Consider the following 16,479-nt stretch of genomic DNA (forward strand, 5'->3'; position numbering starts at 1 on the left):
ATTCTCCTCTCGGGATCTTGGGCACACACGCACACGCGCCTGGCGTGAGTTTTAAGCCACCATGTCCGGGATGCAAACCGCGGTCGACTATGTGGGAGTCCAGCGACATAGCCATTACGCTAACTGCTGGTTCCCCCAAGAAAGCATTCTAGTGAAGTTCTCTGTGTGAAGAGGTAACTAGCTGTTTGGTGAAGTTTGACTTTTCCGGGTTTAATAATTGACAAAAAGGGGGGGGGGTGTGGGGTGGGAAGAGTGCAGGGAACAACTACTACACCAGAACAACAAAAGGAAAATGATGTTTTCCCTTTTGGAAATCTACCCACTTAAACAAGTAATTACAGTTAAAAAAAAAAATTCAGAGCACTCTGGACAACTTATGAAAACATGATACGATTAAGGAATTGTCACGGTGCAGGTCTTTAATCAGAGGAGGAATGAGAGAGGTAATTACCTGTCCCATTGACATCAGCCTTTCCATCACTACTCTACCCTAGTGGGCACTTTGCAGGGCGGACGGGTGTAGTTCTCTTTTATACAGACCACAGGTGGGCGCTGATGTTTGCTGTGTAGTCACGCAGTGTATTAGCAACTGTGTAGGAATTTAACCCTTACACCCCAAAATACCTCCTTTAAGTCAGATTAAGAATTTGTGCAGGCACGGCTGTGGAAGTGCACACTCCATGGGGCTGTTCAACAGGTTGAGCCCAAATTGGAGAGCCCTGGATTCGATTCCTAGCTCAACCTAAAAAGCTGGGTACGTTGGTACCCCTGGAGTCCCAGCTGTGTGGGAGGCTACAGTAGGAGGATCATGATACAGCAAGACGCTGTCTAAAAAACCACACTCTTGCACACCCACCCACAGATTTTGTCTAGAACAGTACTGACCACGTCCTAGTGGTTGGCAAAGAGGAAAGTTTGGAAAAAAGAAAACCAGTTTGATAGCATGGTTTAATAAGGGATCCCATATTCCTTAGAAGAACTCAAACATCATGCATAAAATGTTTACCTGCTCATTAATAAGCAAACTTAGCAGGAAATAGCACTCTCTCTCAAAGATACTAAGACAAAAGCAGAAACTACCGGTCTTCCTGTTATACTTCCTGTTTAGGCTCCCCCCAACAAAAACTTTCAGTATATTTATCTAATGACTCATGACAGTTATTGTCAATTCTCAAAAGGACATGTGAAGGGCCAGTAACTCCATTTCGTAAATGCATACACCGATAAAACCCAGTACTACAGGCAAAATATTCTGTCGTTGGAAAATTAGCGCCTTTTTCTATGTTCTTCTGTGCAAAAATGTGTCATGACTTTCCCGACAGCCCAATGTATTACTCAGGAATGTTAACAACCTGCTGCCTACGGGATAAGTTTTTGTTCATTAGAACACTAAGAACTGTTTATGATCATTTAACATACCAAACATAATATATCTAATTTAAAACTGCAGGCTATTTTCATATATACACACATATATCATACGTAAGGAAAGCGGAAATTTCCAAACCACCGTTGTTCATTTAGTACTAAGAATTACGGACGGCATCTTAATATAATACTGAGTGAGTGCTTTGGTTTCTCCTCTAAAACAAGTAGGCATAATTACATTACATGGATTGATAAAACAAACGGATCAGTTGGTCTCTCGAAGTCACTATTTAAAAAATAGTTCAACAGTAGTGAAAATTCAAGAGTTTTGTAAAAAAACGAGTGTTAAAATTGATAATAGCACTTTCCCTTTTGTGACATCATGGATAAGTAACATTCAATAGTTAAGGTCCACTGTGGTGTATTAAGATGATTCTTCTAACATAAGATTTACTGTTTCATGGTTTACCTTCTATTTTTGCCCAATTTGACAAAAGTCAAAACTGTTCTAGAGGAGGTTCTATAACAGTCCAATTTAAAGACCAGCCCCAAACAACTAACTATGAAAGTAGACTTCTGTTTTTTAAAAAGAATGATTTAATTTTACTTATTCTTTTATTTTAATTTGATGAGAGAGAGAGAGAGAGAGAGAGAGAGAGAGGAAGAGAATGTGAGAAAGGAAGCCACCAGGTTTGAGATTCGAATCGTGGTCAGCCATGTGGGAGTGTCCAGCACCTTAACCACCATGCCACCTGCTGGTCCCCGAAAGTAGACTTCTTAATATACGTGGCCAGACTTCGTAATACTTGGCCACTGGAGTGTTCTAAACACCTGACAGTGGGAAATGAACTGTAAGCCAGGGTTGAGTTTCCACTGTTAGAGACAGCACAACCCCCAAAGATCCTATCTTGAAGCCAAGTCTGAAAGAGGAACCTATCTTAGTTGCAAAAGAGTGCTGTCGTTTTGACGGAGGGGATGATCACAGGCAAGAGACCAACAGCCACTGTGAGTCTCTGCTGGTGATGGTGTATTTCAGAAATTACTTTCTTTCCTCCTATCTTATCTCTTCATCCCCCTCCCAGCAAACTACAGCCCTTGGAGATGACAAGAGTTTAAAAAAGAGAAAAAGAAAGAAGTATACATCGCTTAGTAACAGACTTTGTTTACAAGTAAGCATGAAATGACAAGTACTACTTGCTGGAAGGCAGACCGCAAGAGGTTCTGCCTTAATGAGGAGGCTGGGATCAGACTTTTTTCAAACCTCAAGTTCCAGTTTCTAAATTCAGTCTTACATTTTTTTCCCTCAATGTCTGTATTACCTCATCAACAAGATCAGTGGTATATTCATTGCTATCTCTCTCTTGCTCTGTCCCTCTCTGATCAAAATTAAATTAATTAATAATAAAGTTAAAACATAATTCTTTTACGAAAAGAATTATTTAATTTAATTCCTCATTATTTTTTTTTTTTACATTTGACCAGAGAGACAGAGAGAAGGAAAATGAGAAAGAAAGCAAACCACCAGGTCCAGGACTCAAACTGTGGTCTACCATGTGGGAGTCCACTGTCTTAACCATTATGCCATATTTTTATTTTTTTGTCAGGGCCAGCAGTCGTGTGGTTGCAACTCTGGGCTTCTATATGGCCGACTGTAGTTAGAATCCTGGAGCTGATGGATTGAAACTGACACCAGGCATATGTGCATGCGTGCCCAAAATCCTAGGAGAAAGGAGAAGAGATTGCAGCATGGCCGTCCCCACCAGGAGGTATGTGATTTTTCACTTTGGCTCTCTGTTTCTCCAGCGAGCACATGCACCTTATGGCAAAAACTTTAAAAATCTTTTTTTTGGTCATAGGGCATGTACACTTGCCAGAGACAGACAGAGAAAGAGGGCAAGTAAGATATGATCCTCCTGACACCAGCAGATGGCGTAATGGCTATGTCGCTGAACTCTCATGTAGTCGACCACGGTTCAAATCCCCGACCCGGTGGATTAAACTCACGCTGGGCACATGTGCGTGCGTGCCCAAGATCCCGAGAGGAGAATGGAAGTGAAGGGTATGCGGCGTGGTCATCCCCCTGGGGGGTGACTTCTCGCTTTCTGTTTCTCTGTCTCTCTCTGTCTTTCTGGCAAGCGCACGCGCTCTATAACAAAATCCTCTCCCCGCCCGCCAAAAAAAAAAAGATATGACCCCCAAGGAGGATGGCCACATTGTAATCCCTTCTCCTCTCAGGATTCTGGGCATGCATATGCCTGGCATGGTCTTCCAAATATTAGGCTACCACAGAGAATACATGTGGATTTATTTCCATTTATGTTCTTATCAACTAATTAGTGTCGGAGAGCATGCAGGTAGGCGAGGATCCTACTGATGACTGGAAGAGGTGGTCACACGAGGAGCGCCCACGACAATACTCACTCTGCTCTTCTTGCTGCTGGACATTTTATTCTTGATGTAGCTGAACGTGCGGCTGACTTTCGTTCCACTCTTCCCCTCGGAGTCTTTCTTGGAGGGGCTTGTTGGCAGGAATTTATAGTTTTCTTCTGTTATACTAAATAAAAACAAGAAGTTTTTTTGGTTTTTTTGTTTTTTTAATAAAAAGAACTGCAGAAGTAAAAAGAGAAACAGGACTAGAGGGAGACAGAGGCTGACAAATGGCTTTAGGCAGCATCAAAAAGTCTCTGCCGCTACGATGCCCAGGTTCTGTTGTCAACCCTTGCTAAATTTTCTTCTCTCAGCCACTAATGCTTTAATTAAGGACTCCTAGTGATCTGATGTTAAAGGCATCTGTCAATTACCTATTAATTACTTTATCTACAACTTTGTAAACCGAAATAGCATTCAAGCTGCAAACTTCTTAGCAACAAAGTGCTTGAAAGAAAAGCCATGTATGTAATGAAAAGACAGGGTACTTGTTGAAAAGGACTGCGAAACAAGCAGTCTGGTGACTGGCTGACTGCACATCCAAGTTTCTTAAAGAGATCACATTTCTCTTTTTTAAAGCGTTTTGGCAAACTGGACAATCAAGACTGGAGCAATCCATGCAGGTCTGTACAATATGAGAAGGAAACAGAGTGAAGATCAGGCAGAACTGAGGAAGAATGTAGAAAGATCCATTTTAAGAGTTTTATAGGAGCCAGCAGGTGGTGTGGTGGTTAAGGTGCTGGACTCTCACATGGCTGGCTGCAATTTGAGTCCTGGACCCGGCAGCTTGAAAAATCACACCAGGCATATGTGTGTGCATGTCCCAAATCCCAGGAGGAGAAAGGACTAAGGCATGGCCATCCACCCCTGGGGGTGATTTCTCACTTTCCCTCTCACTGTCTCTCTGTCTTGCTTTCTCTGGCGAGTACATGCACCCTGTGGCGAAAACTTTAAAAAAAAAAAAAAGAGAGAGAGAGAGAGAGTGAGAGTTTTACAAACATCCAGAATTATAGATCTCCTTGTCCAGGAAGTCTATATAAATTCTAAATCCATCCAAAATAGAAAGGTTTTGATTTTAAAAACTCTTCAGTGGTTGATTTTCTTAAAGAATGCTGAGCACTTGAGAGAGTAATTCATTAGATAGAAAAGGAATCCATTTGTACTACTTTGCTTAGGTGCTCTAGAACAAGTTCTTATCCTCAAGTGTTTGCTTCATGGGCCTAAGGGACAGGGTTGGTGGAAACAGAACCGTAAAGGGTCATCTTCAACAGCTAGTCTATTCGTAAGTGTTGATCAAAAACAAAGCAGTCTGCTTTAAGATGAAGGGTAAATGGCATGAAAAACACTGCTCTACAAGGACAAAGAGTAAGATTTGAAAACAATGTAAAGAGAAGCACTCACTGAGAGGGTTCTGGGTCACCAAGTCGTAACCGATCTTATAAAAAAAGGAGGGCAACTTAAAAAAATGGTAGGGCGGGACCAGCAGTTGGCGTAATGGCTATGTCACTGGACTCCCATGTAGTCGACTGCAGTTTGAGTTCTGGATCCAGTGGTTTAAACTCATATCGGGTGCACGTGTGTGCACATCCAAGATCCCAAGAGAAGAATGGAGGAGAAGGGATTGCGGCATGGCCATCCCCTCTTGGGGGTGATTTCTCACTTTCTGTCTCTCTGTCTTTCTGGCAAGGGCACAAATCCTATAGCAAAAACCTTTCCAAAAAAAAAAAGGCAGGGCAAAAATGAGAACCCTCATCATAAACTAGAATATTGAACCTCAGAAACATGAAAAGAGAAAGGTAAGTGATAAGAACAGAAATCTTTTGCTTGCTGTCAAGTAAAGAGCCCATTCATTTACTTGGACACCATTCTGTATCATATACATGTAAAAAAAAAAGGGAAAAAAAATGGATTAAAAAAACAGCTATAAAGCTTAAAAAAGGTAAGAAGGTAGCAATACTGGATGAACACATATGAGAGTACTTAAAAACTTTTGTTGATAAGTGGAATTAAAGTACAAGTTTATTTTTGGTGCAAAAAAAAAAACCCAAAACCCTGATATCAATCAATGTACAACTGTTGGATAATACACATTATCTCTGAACTTTCAGGAGACCACACACACACACAGACACCTGCACATACATGCGAGTTACGAAACAAAATAATGGGGCTTAAAAAGCCCCTATAAGCAATGCGGGCGAAAGTTCATAAAGTCAGATGTAAGTGTACTTTAGCATGAATAGATGCAAACAATAATCTTCGACATGAAGGCAGTGTCAGGAATAGCAGTGGAAAGGTGTTAATTTGAAGAAACACAGCCTTCATTACAAAACCACTTGTAATCATCATTCCAGATTTATCACTCAAGGAGTGAGGAAGCCAATGAGCTCGACTAACACAGCTCACTCAATGGAATGCTGAAAGGGATTCTGGTCTTCCTGCATTTCTTTTGGGAAAAAGTAAGAACATAAATGCATAGTACCTCTCGGTCAGATTAGCACTGGTGGTGTGGAAGGGCCGCGCATCTAGAAAACAAAAAGGTAGGAGAAAAATTAGAACAGAAGGATTTTTATCCTGCTGACAGGTAAAATATTTAAAAGTCTACGACGACACAGCATAAGCAGAAATAACATCTGAAAGTCAGTGTGTGGTGCTTCTTTCTTTTAAAGGTTTGGAAGAATAAAAGAATTAAACTTGGAACCTTCAAATCAGGACTGGAAATCAGCAACACGGGGGTGTATTTCACGGAGAGAGTACGTTTAACTTAGGATTCGAGAAACTTGAAAGATACCCCAAGTCAACATCTTTTTCTGATGTTTAAACGCACGGGAAGCATGTTTGATTCCTACTGTCATCAATGTTCAGTTTCCGCGGGCCTTTGTTCTGAAGTGATGTCAGAGGAAGAATATAAAATGGGAAATTCAATGTCATATTTCTGTCACTGTTAGTCCTGCGTTCATCTGTTCCCAGCAAATGGAGCTCTGAGATTTTCCTGAGAACCACTGGAAACAGATGAGGGAACAAGAGCGAGCCTCGGAACTGACTTGTAAAGTCTTGGCCTGGTCACTAATTTGGGACGAGACGTCTAGATTTCATCTGTGAGATGAGAGAGATAAGACAAGACTAGGTCCTCTGCAGGCCGCCAGTGATAAAATGAACGGGGCAGATGCATTATTCCTGCTTGTGCATTCAATGGACCATAAACTGAAGCAGGCCATTAGAAAAAGCTAAGCTAAATAGCAGGAGTAGACAGAGAAGAAAACAGAAGGAGCGCTTATTATTTTCATCTGGCACATGTTAATAATGTCTGAGCTACTGGAATCTCAGATGAGAGCTAGGTCTCAACCACACAGTAATAAAGGCTTTTCTTTTTTAGGAAATGAGGTATAGAAATACTTTCTGCGTATATTCCAGTAGACTCAATGCAACTACTCAATGTAACTATTTTAATTGTTACTCAACAGCTACTCAATACACCCATTGCTATAGTATTATGGACAAAACACACCCTTTCTCCTTGAGGCTGGTTTCAAGAGTCTCTGAGATTACTGTGAATAAAACATTAATCTGATGATCTGAAGATGTTCTACCACAAGATTATGAGCACCTGAAACTCCCCCATATATTTAAGATTCTCAACAGAAATGCAGAATTATAGTTACAAGAAATAGTAAAATTGCAGAATTGTAGTTGTAAGTAATAATAAAAAGTAGTTATAAGTGAATAATGCATAGGAAACTCAAAAACAAATTCTGGGGACTAGCAGATGGCGTAATGGTTACGTCACTGGACTTCCATGAAATTGACCTCAGTTCGAGTCCCAGACCCAGTGGCTTAAAACTCACACCAGGCATGTGTGTGTGTGCATGCCCTAAGTCCTGAGAAGAGAATGGATGAGCAGAGATTGTGTCATGGCCATCCCCCCTGGGGCATGATTTCTTACTTTCTGTCTCTCTGTCTTTGACTCTCTGGCAAGTGCATGTGCCCTACAGCAAAAAATCTATCTTTAAAAAAAACCGAATTCTAAGTTTTCCAAAGACTGTCTTCTATAATTTTTCCTTTTCCCCCTTTGGAATGCTCCCCCAGTTCATTTATGAAGTACAGTAATGAGAGAGTGTGAGAGGGAAGGATCAACAGAGGGCCAACGAGAATAGCCGGGATCTGCCCCCAGGTCTGCGTGATCACCACGTGGAACTATCACACTCTTTGTTGACTTTAAAAAGCAAGAAGGTGGTATGAATCAGTAGCTTTAAGACTTTTTCCACCCAGGAGCCTTCAATGACATAAGCAGCATTAAATTCTCTCAGGCCACCAGGATTCTGCTGTATATTTAAGTAATTACCTAGAATGCTACCACCCTAATAATACAAACAAAATTAGAATAAAATTCATGGTGCAGAAAAATACCAACACTAAGCCTGGCCATGAATAAGCTCCCAGAAGATGTTGGAGGAACAAGTCAAAAACTGCACAAGCCTATGAAAATCTGAGTTCTGCTAACATGACCTTAGATACAGTCCTGAAAACTGTGATTAACCCACTAATGCCTCTGAAATTCCTAAAGTATCGTTCAGTTTTCAGAGCATTCAAGAAGTTTTTTCCATGACAAAATTACAGGCAAAAGAATCAGATCGCTAAAGTTAGCACATCAAGTATTACTGCAGGTAAACAATCTACTTCAACTCGATATTTTTAAGGCACAAAATAACCTGCAGACTTCTTATACTACATCCAGGGAGGAAGTTCTGGATGGACACCGCCAATGCTCCTCAAAGTGTGTGCACGGAACGTTATACATACAGGCATGCACGTGCTGGAGTCTCGTAGTGAACTGACCCGGGAAACGTAGCACATCACGGGTGTGCGATGCATTCATACATACATGGTACATACATTCGTGATGCATGTATGTGAACATTTTAATCCTGCTCAACCTGGAGTTTTCTGTATTTATTTTGGCCATGAACCAATCACTTCTTTTCATCTCTCCTTCCCCCTCCCTGTTCTTATTGATATTTTTGAGTCTTAGGAATACATTTTGAGAATTTCTCATTGTTTGATTCAAAGGTTTCTTCAAGTTTCGCTGGTCTTAGTTTCCGCTGCGTTGAATTAACTGAACATCTAGTGCTGTCACAGGGTTACAATTCCGTATCAGTGGCAGCAGCAGTGTCTTACTGTGTAAACATACAAAACGCCAATAAGGCCTCCATTTAGACCTACATTAACTAAAGCAGCTGTGTTACTATGCGTGTGGCACTTTGCTCTAAGAATAACGAAAATGCCAGCCTGAGCATGCTTCAACACAGTTCAAAGCCAGGGTCAGCAAAGTGGTGGAAAAAAGTAAGGTACTCAATCATACGGATATTTAATTGTCTGAGGTTTTAATACCAGTTATAAAGAAGGGAAAAAAAATTCCTTATTTAACATTCTATTAGAGATTGGTTTTTCCATGGAAAATAACATTCCTGAAATAGTCTAGAAATCTTAGACAGCTGAAGATAGTGGTTTTCAAAAAAGGAAGGCTCATTTCTTTTCCAAGTTTAGTCAAACTAATACTTCATAAAGTTCTTAAACTAGACATTATCAAATAAAAATGTATTCATCTGAAATGTAGAGTCTATTGAAAGGACTGAAAAATAAGATTAAAAAAAAAGTTCCAAAGGAGAGAGATAAATATGTAACTTTTATCCAATAATCTACAGGGCCCAACTCAAAAGAAACTTTTTTTTGGGAGGTTGTTTTCCCTTCCGGTGCATGTGCTTGCTGGAAAGAAGAGACAGAGAGACAGAGACAGCAAGAGGGGAAGTGAGAAATCAGCCCCCAGGGGGATGGCCATGCTGCAAACCCTTCTGTTCCATTCTCCTCCCAGGATCTTGGGCATGCATGCACAAGCACAGGCATGATTTTCAAGCCACCAGGTCCAGGACTTGAACCATGGCTGGCCATGTGATAGTCCAGTAATGTAACCGTTATGCCATCTGCTGGCTCCAGAGCAAAGGTATTTTGAAAGAAATGACTTGGGGAGAAAAAAACTGTTGACATTAGCTTTTTAGATGTCACAGGTGGACATCTAGGTATCTATCTGTGCCATGAAACAGAAAAGGAAAACGACATGTATACCGCCACACAGAAAATTTTGTGAAATTAGTACTCAGCATTACAAAGGGTACAAAGGGGGATGGGAACATATTCCTTATGCTTTTGTGGGATCTGTGTTCTGGAAAAAAAAAAACAAAAACAAAAAACACGCATGCTTCAGAGCCAGGAGGCCGCTGGAGCAATGAGTATCGGTGGTGTCAGTACATATAAAGACGATGACGATGGCATGCGAGGGGACAGAAGTCCCCAAACGTGTGCTTAGTGCCAAGCCTACAGCATTTTCAGAGCTGGCCAGACCCTGGAGAACAGCCACTGGACACCCAAGGTGCTTACTTACTATTCAGCTCCTCCCCCTCATCACTGGAATAGGAAGAGCCAAGAGAAAAGAGAGTTTTAGACTTAAGGAGGAGTGGTGAGATGCTGATGGAGAAGGAGATCCGCCGGGCTGGACGCATCTGCTGCGGGGCTGAGAAGTGGGTTAACAGAACACGTTAAGAGCACGCACAGAACACGCCAGGGCCGACTCAAGGCACCCCAACCCCTGTGGGAACAGAATGATACTGTGGGCCTGTCTGGTTTCAGGAAAGGCTGCCGAGGTGGACAGTGGCGTTTATTTACCCGTTCATTTTTATTTCCAAGTGTGCAGAATTCTAATGCCGTTTTTAAGAATCATGCAACAAATCAGTCCTGTTTAGATTATGAAAATAGTATCTTTAACGGTCACAAGTCATCGCTGGAGTTACCTTCTTTAAAAGTCCACTGAACACGTCTGGTAGTGGAGCTCCTCGGGACTGGGGATTTGGCTCTGTTCTCTCAGCCAGCATCTCCTAATGCACAACCACACACACAGATGTGGTGCCCTGCCTCCACCTCGTCCTCTGGCCAGATCTCACCTCTGAGCTCGAGACGCACGCCTCCCTGCTCAGCTGTGGGTGATAACTCCACAGCACTGACGCTCAACAAGCACCTCGGGTAACCGACCGCAGTTCCGCTCCTTTCTACCTTCTCCTCCTCCCGCAGTCCTCTGAGCAGTGAGGGGTGCCTAACTTCTAACTCACTGCTCCCATCAGGAACCTGGGCACCATCCCTGACTCCCTATGTGAGTCACACCTCAGGCCTCCTGACTCTGCCCTCTAGATCTCCCCAAGCCCCAACTCCTCCCTTCCTGCCACCGCTCCATGCCTTGGCTCAGGACACCATCTGCTGTCACGTGAACCCTGAAAGTGGGCGGACACGCTGAAGAGTGCTTTGCGTGGGGCGGGGGAGCCTCTCCTTCCCAACGCAGTTTTCAGTGTGGCTGGCCTGAATGCTTTAATCAATTAATCAATCAATGTAATCAGCTTAAATGACTCTATTACCTTTGGGCCAAAAAGCCAACTTCCTTGGTTTCGCTTTCAACATAATAATTCACTCAGCTAAATACTTCCTAGTTTCCTGTCCTGAAGGCAGGAAGCCCTCTCTCCTGAGGGTCTGGGGACCGACTCCCCAACTGATACTGGGGGACTGCCACAGTCCGAGAGTGCGTGTGTGTGTCTGTAGATAATAAAGACATAATGAATATGCATGTGTTCCAGCACTGCACTGTTGTAATGCTGAGAAAACATACATATGTAAGTTCTCACCTTGCTCTCCAAAGAGAGAGAGAATAAGCAAACAAAATGGAAAATATCCCCATCAGGATTGATGCCTATCATTCAAGAGGCCCACCCAGACCTTGGGTCACAGAGATCATTTATCTTTTCAGATCTGGTAGACATTATATATAAATGCCACAGCTCAGCTCCCCAGACAGACTTGCTTCCGCAGTATACTGCAAGCTACGCAGTCACAAACCGGCCCGCCCATCAAAACATGCACAGGCAACTTGGCAAACTCACACGCCACAGGCGAGGGTATAAGAGCGACCCTTTTCTTGTGAGAGTAAGTCATGACATGTGAAGGGGGAAATGACATCTCCTTATGAAGCATATGAGGAGGGGTACAAGTCCTCTCAAGGTTAACGAGCTCACCACTGTTGAAATATCCCATGGGTGGGAGAAAGGGACACATTGAAAATGTATGTCCTGGAACGAGATCACCTGTCCTAACTGGATTAGTCTGTATATAGGAGAACAAAGTTTATTTTTCTATCACTGGAGTTTCCCAGCATGCTGGGGAAAAAATGAACACTGGTACTGCTCTGATCACTATGAACTATGGCTCTCCATAACAGTAAGAAATGCTTATTAAACAGAGCCAACAGATGGTGTGGTAGTTAAGGGTGCTGGACTCCCACATGACCGACCATGGTTCAAGTCCCGGACCTGGAGGCTTGCTTTTTCAGTTTCATCTTCTCTCTCTCTCTCTCTGTCTCTCTCTCTCTCTCTGTGTGTGTGTGTGTGTGTGTGTGTGTGTGTGTCCTCTCTATCCCTATCTGGTCAAATTAAAATAAATAAAGTTAAAGTAATTCTTAAAAAATGTTTACTAAATGACAGGAACTATGTTAGGGAGTTTATCCTCACCATTTAACAGCTGCAGTAACTGAGGCCATGAGTTTGAGTAACAAGCTCAAGGTCTCAGAGCCACCAAGTGTGCTCACAACCAAACATCGGGTGAAATATTTTAAGTGCACCAAGTACTTAGCCTTTAAAATCACTTTGTAGGTTTTAATTATGACATTTTTCAGCTAGGAAGACTATGACAAAAGCTGCATCATGTGGGATACTTAAGCAATTTAAAATTGTAGATTGGAGCTTGTGGCCAATTGTGAAATATCAAGGCTACCTTGGTGCCTAAAGCACATACCACACACACTGTCACACAAGTTTCAGACTTCTCTTCGACAGTCAGAATTTGAACATCTCCTAAAAGATTTATCTTGTGTCTAGATTAGAATGAGAATTAGAGTTGTGAAATTAATGTAATTGCATATGGGGAGGGACTACAGAGAAACTGTGACATTAAAGTTGATTAGCCCCTCCAAATGTGTATATACCTGAAGTGGAATACAGTGGGGAGGCCATCATCTTTTGATGAGGGGATTAAACTCTTGCTTTAAGCTCTTTTTTTTTAAATTTTGCTAGAGGGCACATGCACTCAACAGAGAGAGAAAGTAAGAAAGCAACCTCCGAGGGGATGGTCACATTACACACCCTTCTCCATTCTCTTTGCAGGATTTTGGAAGGGTGGACACACACATACATGTGCCCAACATGTTTTTCAAGCCATTGGGTCCAGGACTCAAACTGCGCATTGGCCCTGTGGGACCCAGGCTCCTCAAACACTACGCCACAGACTGGCCCTAAAACTCTACTCTGAACAGCTGTTTACTACTAATTTCAGGTCCTTTCAGAGAGCTGAGCAGAAAACTTCCCAGCAACAGAAGGAAAGTCCAGTGTGCTCAAGCTCTAGGGCAGTGCTTTCTGGGAGTAGTTGCATTATTTATAGTGTTTGGATAGCAAATAAAGACACAGCCGAAAAACCATCTTGCTTTTTGGAGGAAAAACAATGAAGTGCTGCATCCATAAGGAAAAAGTGTGTGTCACATAATATAAGAAAAGACCTCTCTATGGGATACGGTCAGCTGGTGTGGGGTTGTCTGTTGCTATAGGAGTGGAATATCCACTAGGCCACAGCACTGGCCAGTCACGGAAGGAGGTGAGAACGCTGAGACGGCACGTTCAGAGTGCCTTCCTTGTTACTGAGCTCTATTTTCAATGTATTCTGTTTTCTACTTTCTTGGCTACCAAGCTCTGGCTCATCACATTCACTATGGATTATTTACTAATAGTTATAACTTCCATTCTATACCAGCAAAACCTCTAACCCAAAGTCAAGACAAAACAATACCCAAACAAACAAACAAACCAGGAAACGCCTTTCTGTCGTAGCTCAGTGAGGTTACGTCTGTGTCTCTGAGAATCATTAAGATTCTCTGGTCAAACAGGCAGATTCACATTTGAATTGGTTACCCGATGAAAATTAGGACAAAGTTAAGAGAGTCATCCATTGTGCCTTAGTTCCACTGTGGAGATAAAAATGATGGGTGTCCAGTAAGTTATGAAGTTAGAGCATTCCATTAGTGCAGGGCAACTACTACTGTAACTCTTTGAGGTTGAGTTTTATCAGGGGACACTGAAAGAACACCAAAAACACCAGGAGAGTATACTTATTCCTTTTGCTTCAGCCTCCTGAATACATGGTCTTTCATCAAAGAATGTATCACACCCTCCTTGACAAGAATTTAATCTCATATTACTGGCTCGTCTGAAAAGGCATGATGCATTTTTGCATAGAAAAACAGAGAAAAATATGCATGATTTTTCCGATGAGCCTATACAATTACTCACTTAAAAAACTTAGTACTTTAAAAAGAAAACCAAAGGGCCAGCAGATGGCATAGCAGTTATATCACTGGACTCACACATGGCTGGCCAACTGAGGTTTAAATCCCTAACCCAATGGCTTGAAAATCAAGTCTGTCTGTCTCTCTCTCACCCTAGCGCAAAAAAAAAAAAAAAAAAACTCTAAAAAAAAAAATAAAACCAAAATATGGGTATTTCAGAAGAAGTTGCTTCTCTGAGCAAACATTTATCCAATTCAAATAAATCCTGAGCACCTTTTACTTGCTAACCCCATGTGTACACAGATGTCACCTCACCTCTATCTAACGTTTATAGCCAATTATCTGAATTTCCATATGGTTCTACGAGTCACTTTTACATGTAACCTTAAGGCAGTTGCTTAACTAAAAATGTATCTCAGGCTTTCTTTGTCCTTTGCAATCTTGATTTTTTTTTAATTGCCAGAAAAGTGGGTACACTCACCAGAGACATGGGGTGGAGGAAGGGTGAGTTTGAAGGAAGAAAGCAACCCCCAGTGGGGCATGATACCACAAACCATTCTCCATCCCATTGGGACACTGAACATACACACATGCCTGGCAAGTTTCTCAAGCCGCCAGAGTTGGGATTTTAGCAGTGGCTGATCATGTGGGATCCAGCTCCCTTAACTGCTAGGTTACAGAGCCAGCCCAAGCTTCACATTTTTGAAGAGCTCAGGGCAGTTACTTTGATAGGTTTCTTCACTGTTAAGTTCATAAAAGACAAAGATCAACTAAGGAACACTTTTAGACTAAAGAAGACTAAAGAGACCTGACAATTTAATTCAATGTGCATTCCCAGTTTGGTTCTTGGACTCAGAAGTGGCTGGAAAAAAATTATAATCTGAAAAACCTGTATTATTAGGTTTCTGTATACTAGAAAACACAATTTTACTGGTATTAATTTTTTTACTTGGGCAACTGAACTATGAGAATATGAGAATATCTTTGTTTCTAGGAAACATGTACCATATTATTTAGTGGCAAAGGAATATTATGTAACATACTCTAAGATTTCAGGAAAAAACTTTTAGGAGAGTGATAGACTGACAAAATAAGTATGGGAACATGATGTGAAAAATGTATGGGTTTTTGGGTATTATTTTGGCAATTTTAATTTTCCTAGTGAGGGTTATCTAAAATTATTTTTTGAGTATGAAACTATTTCAAAACAGTATTTTTAAAAAAGATGTGCCAGGCTTGTGCTCAAGAATACAATAAATTTAATGTATTCAGAAGATTTTTAAGCAGCAAAAGGAAAAAGATCTCAAATCTAAATTCTGTGTCACCTTTTCTCTTTTAAGTGCTGAGCCATTTATGGAACCTGAAGCAAATGGTTTCAGAAGGAACAGACAGATTTTTAAAGGTGATGCTATAGGGTTCACAGTGAGAAAAGTGGTAGGAAAAGTGGTTAAGTTGTAACATACTTAATTTTTTTTTTAGAAGTAGTATACTCACGGTCCAGTGCAGGATGGCTGATTGTCATTAATGAGATGGATTTGGTCAATGGAGAAGAAATGGCTGATGTACAATAATTAAATCCCTGTTGCTTAGATCTGTGACATGTCTGTGAAGGAAAAAGTGGAGAACAGACTCTCAGTGCATGCCCTCATTACTAACAAGCACAAAACTTCATATGACACCACCACGCAGTGGAATAAGGCAGTGTACAAGGGCTCTGTAGTCAAGTGGACCTGGAGGATCCAGGTCTGCAACCCAACTTCGGAGAAGTTACATAGCTTCCCTGAATGTTTTCTAAACTGCAGGGGATAATTAGAGTATGTATTGTTTATAGGGGCTTTCTATTTCTCAAACCATCTGATGACATTCCAAACTCAGTAAAGCTTAATAAACATCTGCTGAATGTAGAATCACATAAAAATGATTTCACGTGAAATATCAAACTACATATAGCACTTGCTTTTTGAAAATCTAAACATCTTGAGGCCAGACAGTGGTGGAGAAGAAAAATGCAAAACTGTGTGGCTGATTCACACAGCAAGGTATTGAATTCTTGTCTTGAGGTTGTCCCCAGTTATGTCTGGCCATGAATGTGCCCATTCTAATAAACTTTAAATGACAAAGAGGAAGAAGAATCATTAAATATTCCTTATGGAAATCCAGTAGCATATACGCAATTTTACTCTGATTTGAAAGAGCTGGAAACTGAGATCTAAGTAAAAAGTGTTTTAAGATCACAAGCCAACAGCAGTGGACCTGGGAAG

The 16,479-nt window shown here is 41.4% G+C and overlaps 1 protein-coding gene across 2 annotated transcripts in view; it reads right to left on the reverse strand.

The window, feature by feature from the left end:
• Positions 1-16,479, reverse strand: part of AKAP13 (A-kinase anchoring protein 13) — a 231,889-nt gene that overhangs the window by 61,289 nt on the left and 154,121 nt on the right. For both annotated transcript variants that reach the window (XM_006142666.3, XM_006142667.3), the window contains 3 exons: positions 15,713-15,821; positions 6,278-6,320; positions 3,790-3,922 (listed from right to left, as the gene is read on the reverse strand). In XM_006142666.3, the coding sequence (XP_006142728.1) occupies positions 3,790-3,922; positions 6,278-6,320; positions 15,713-15,821 (285 nt within the window). The remainder of the gene's footprint in view (positions 1-3,789; positions 3,923-6,277; positions 6,321-15,712; positions 15,822-16,479) is intronic.

Source organism: Tupaia chinensis, unplaced genomic scaffold (genome assembly GCF_000334495.1).
Source record: "Tupaia chinensis unplaced genomic scaffold, TupChi_1.0 Scaffold000078_1, whole genome shotgun sequence".
NCBI lineage: Eukaryota > Metazoa > Chordata > Mammalia > Scandentia > Tupaiidae > Tupaia > Tupaia belangeri.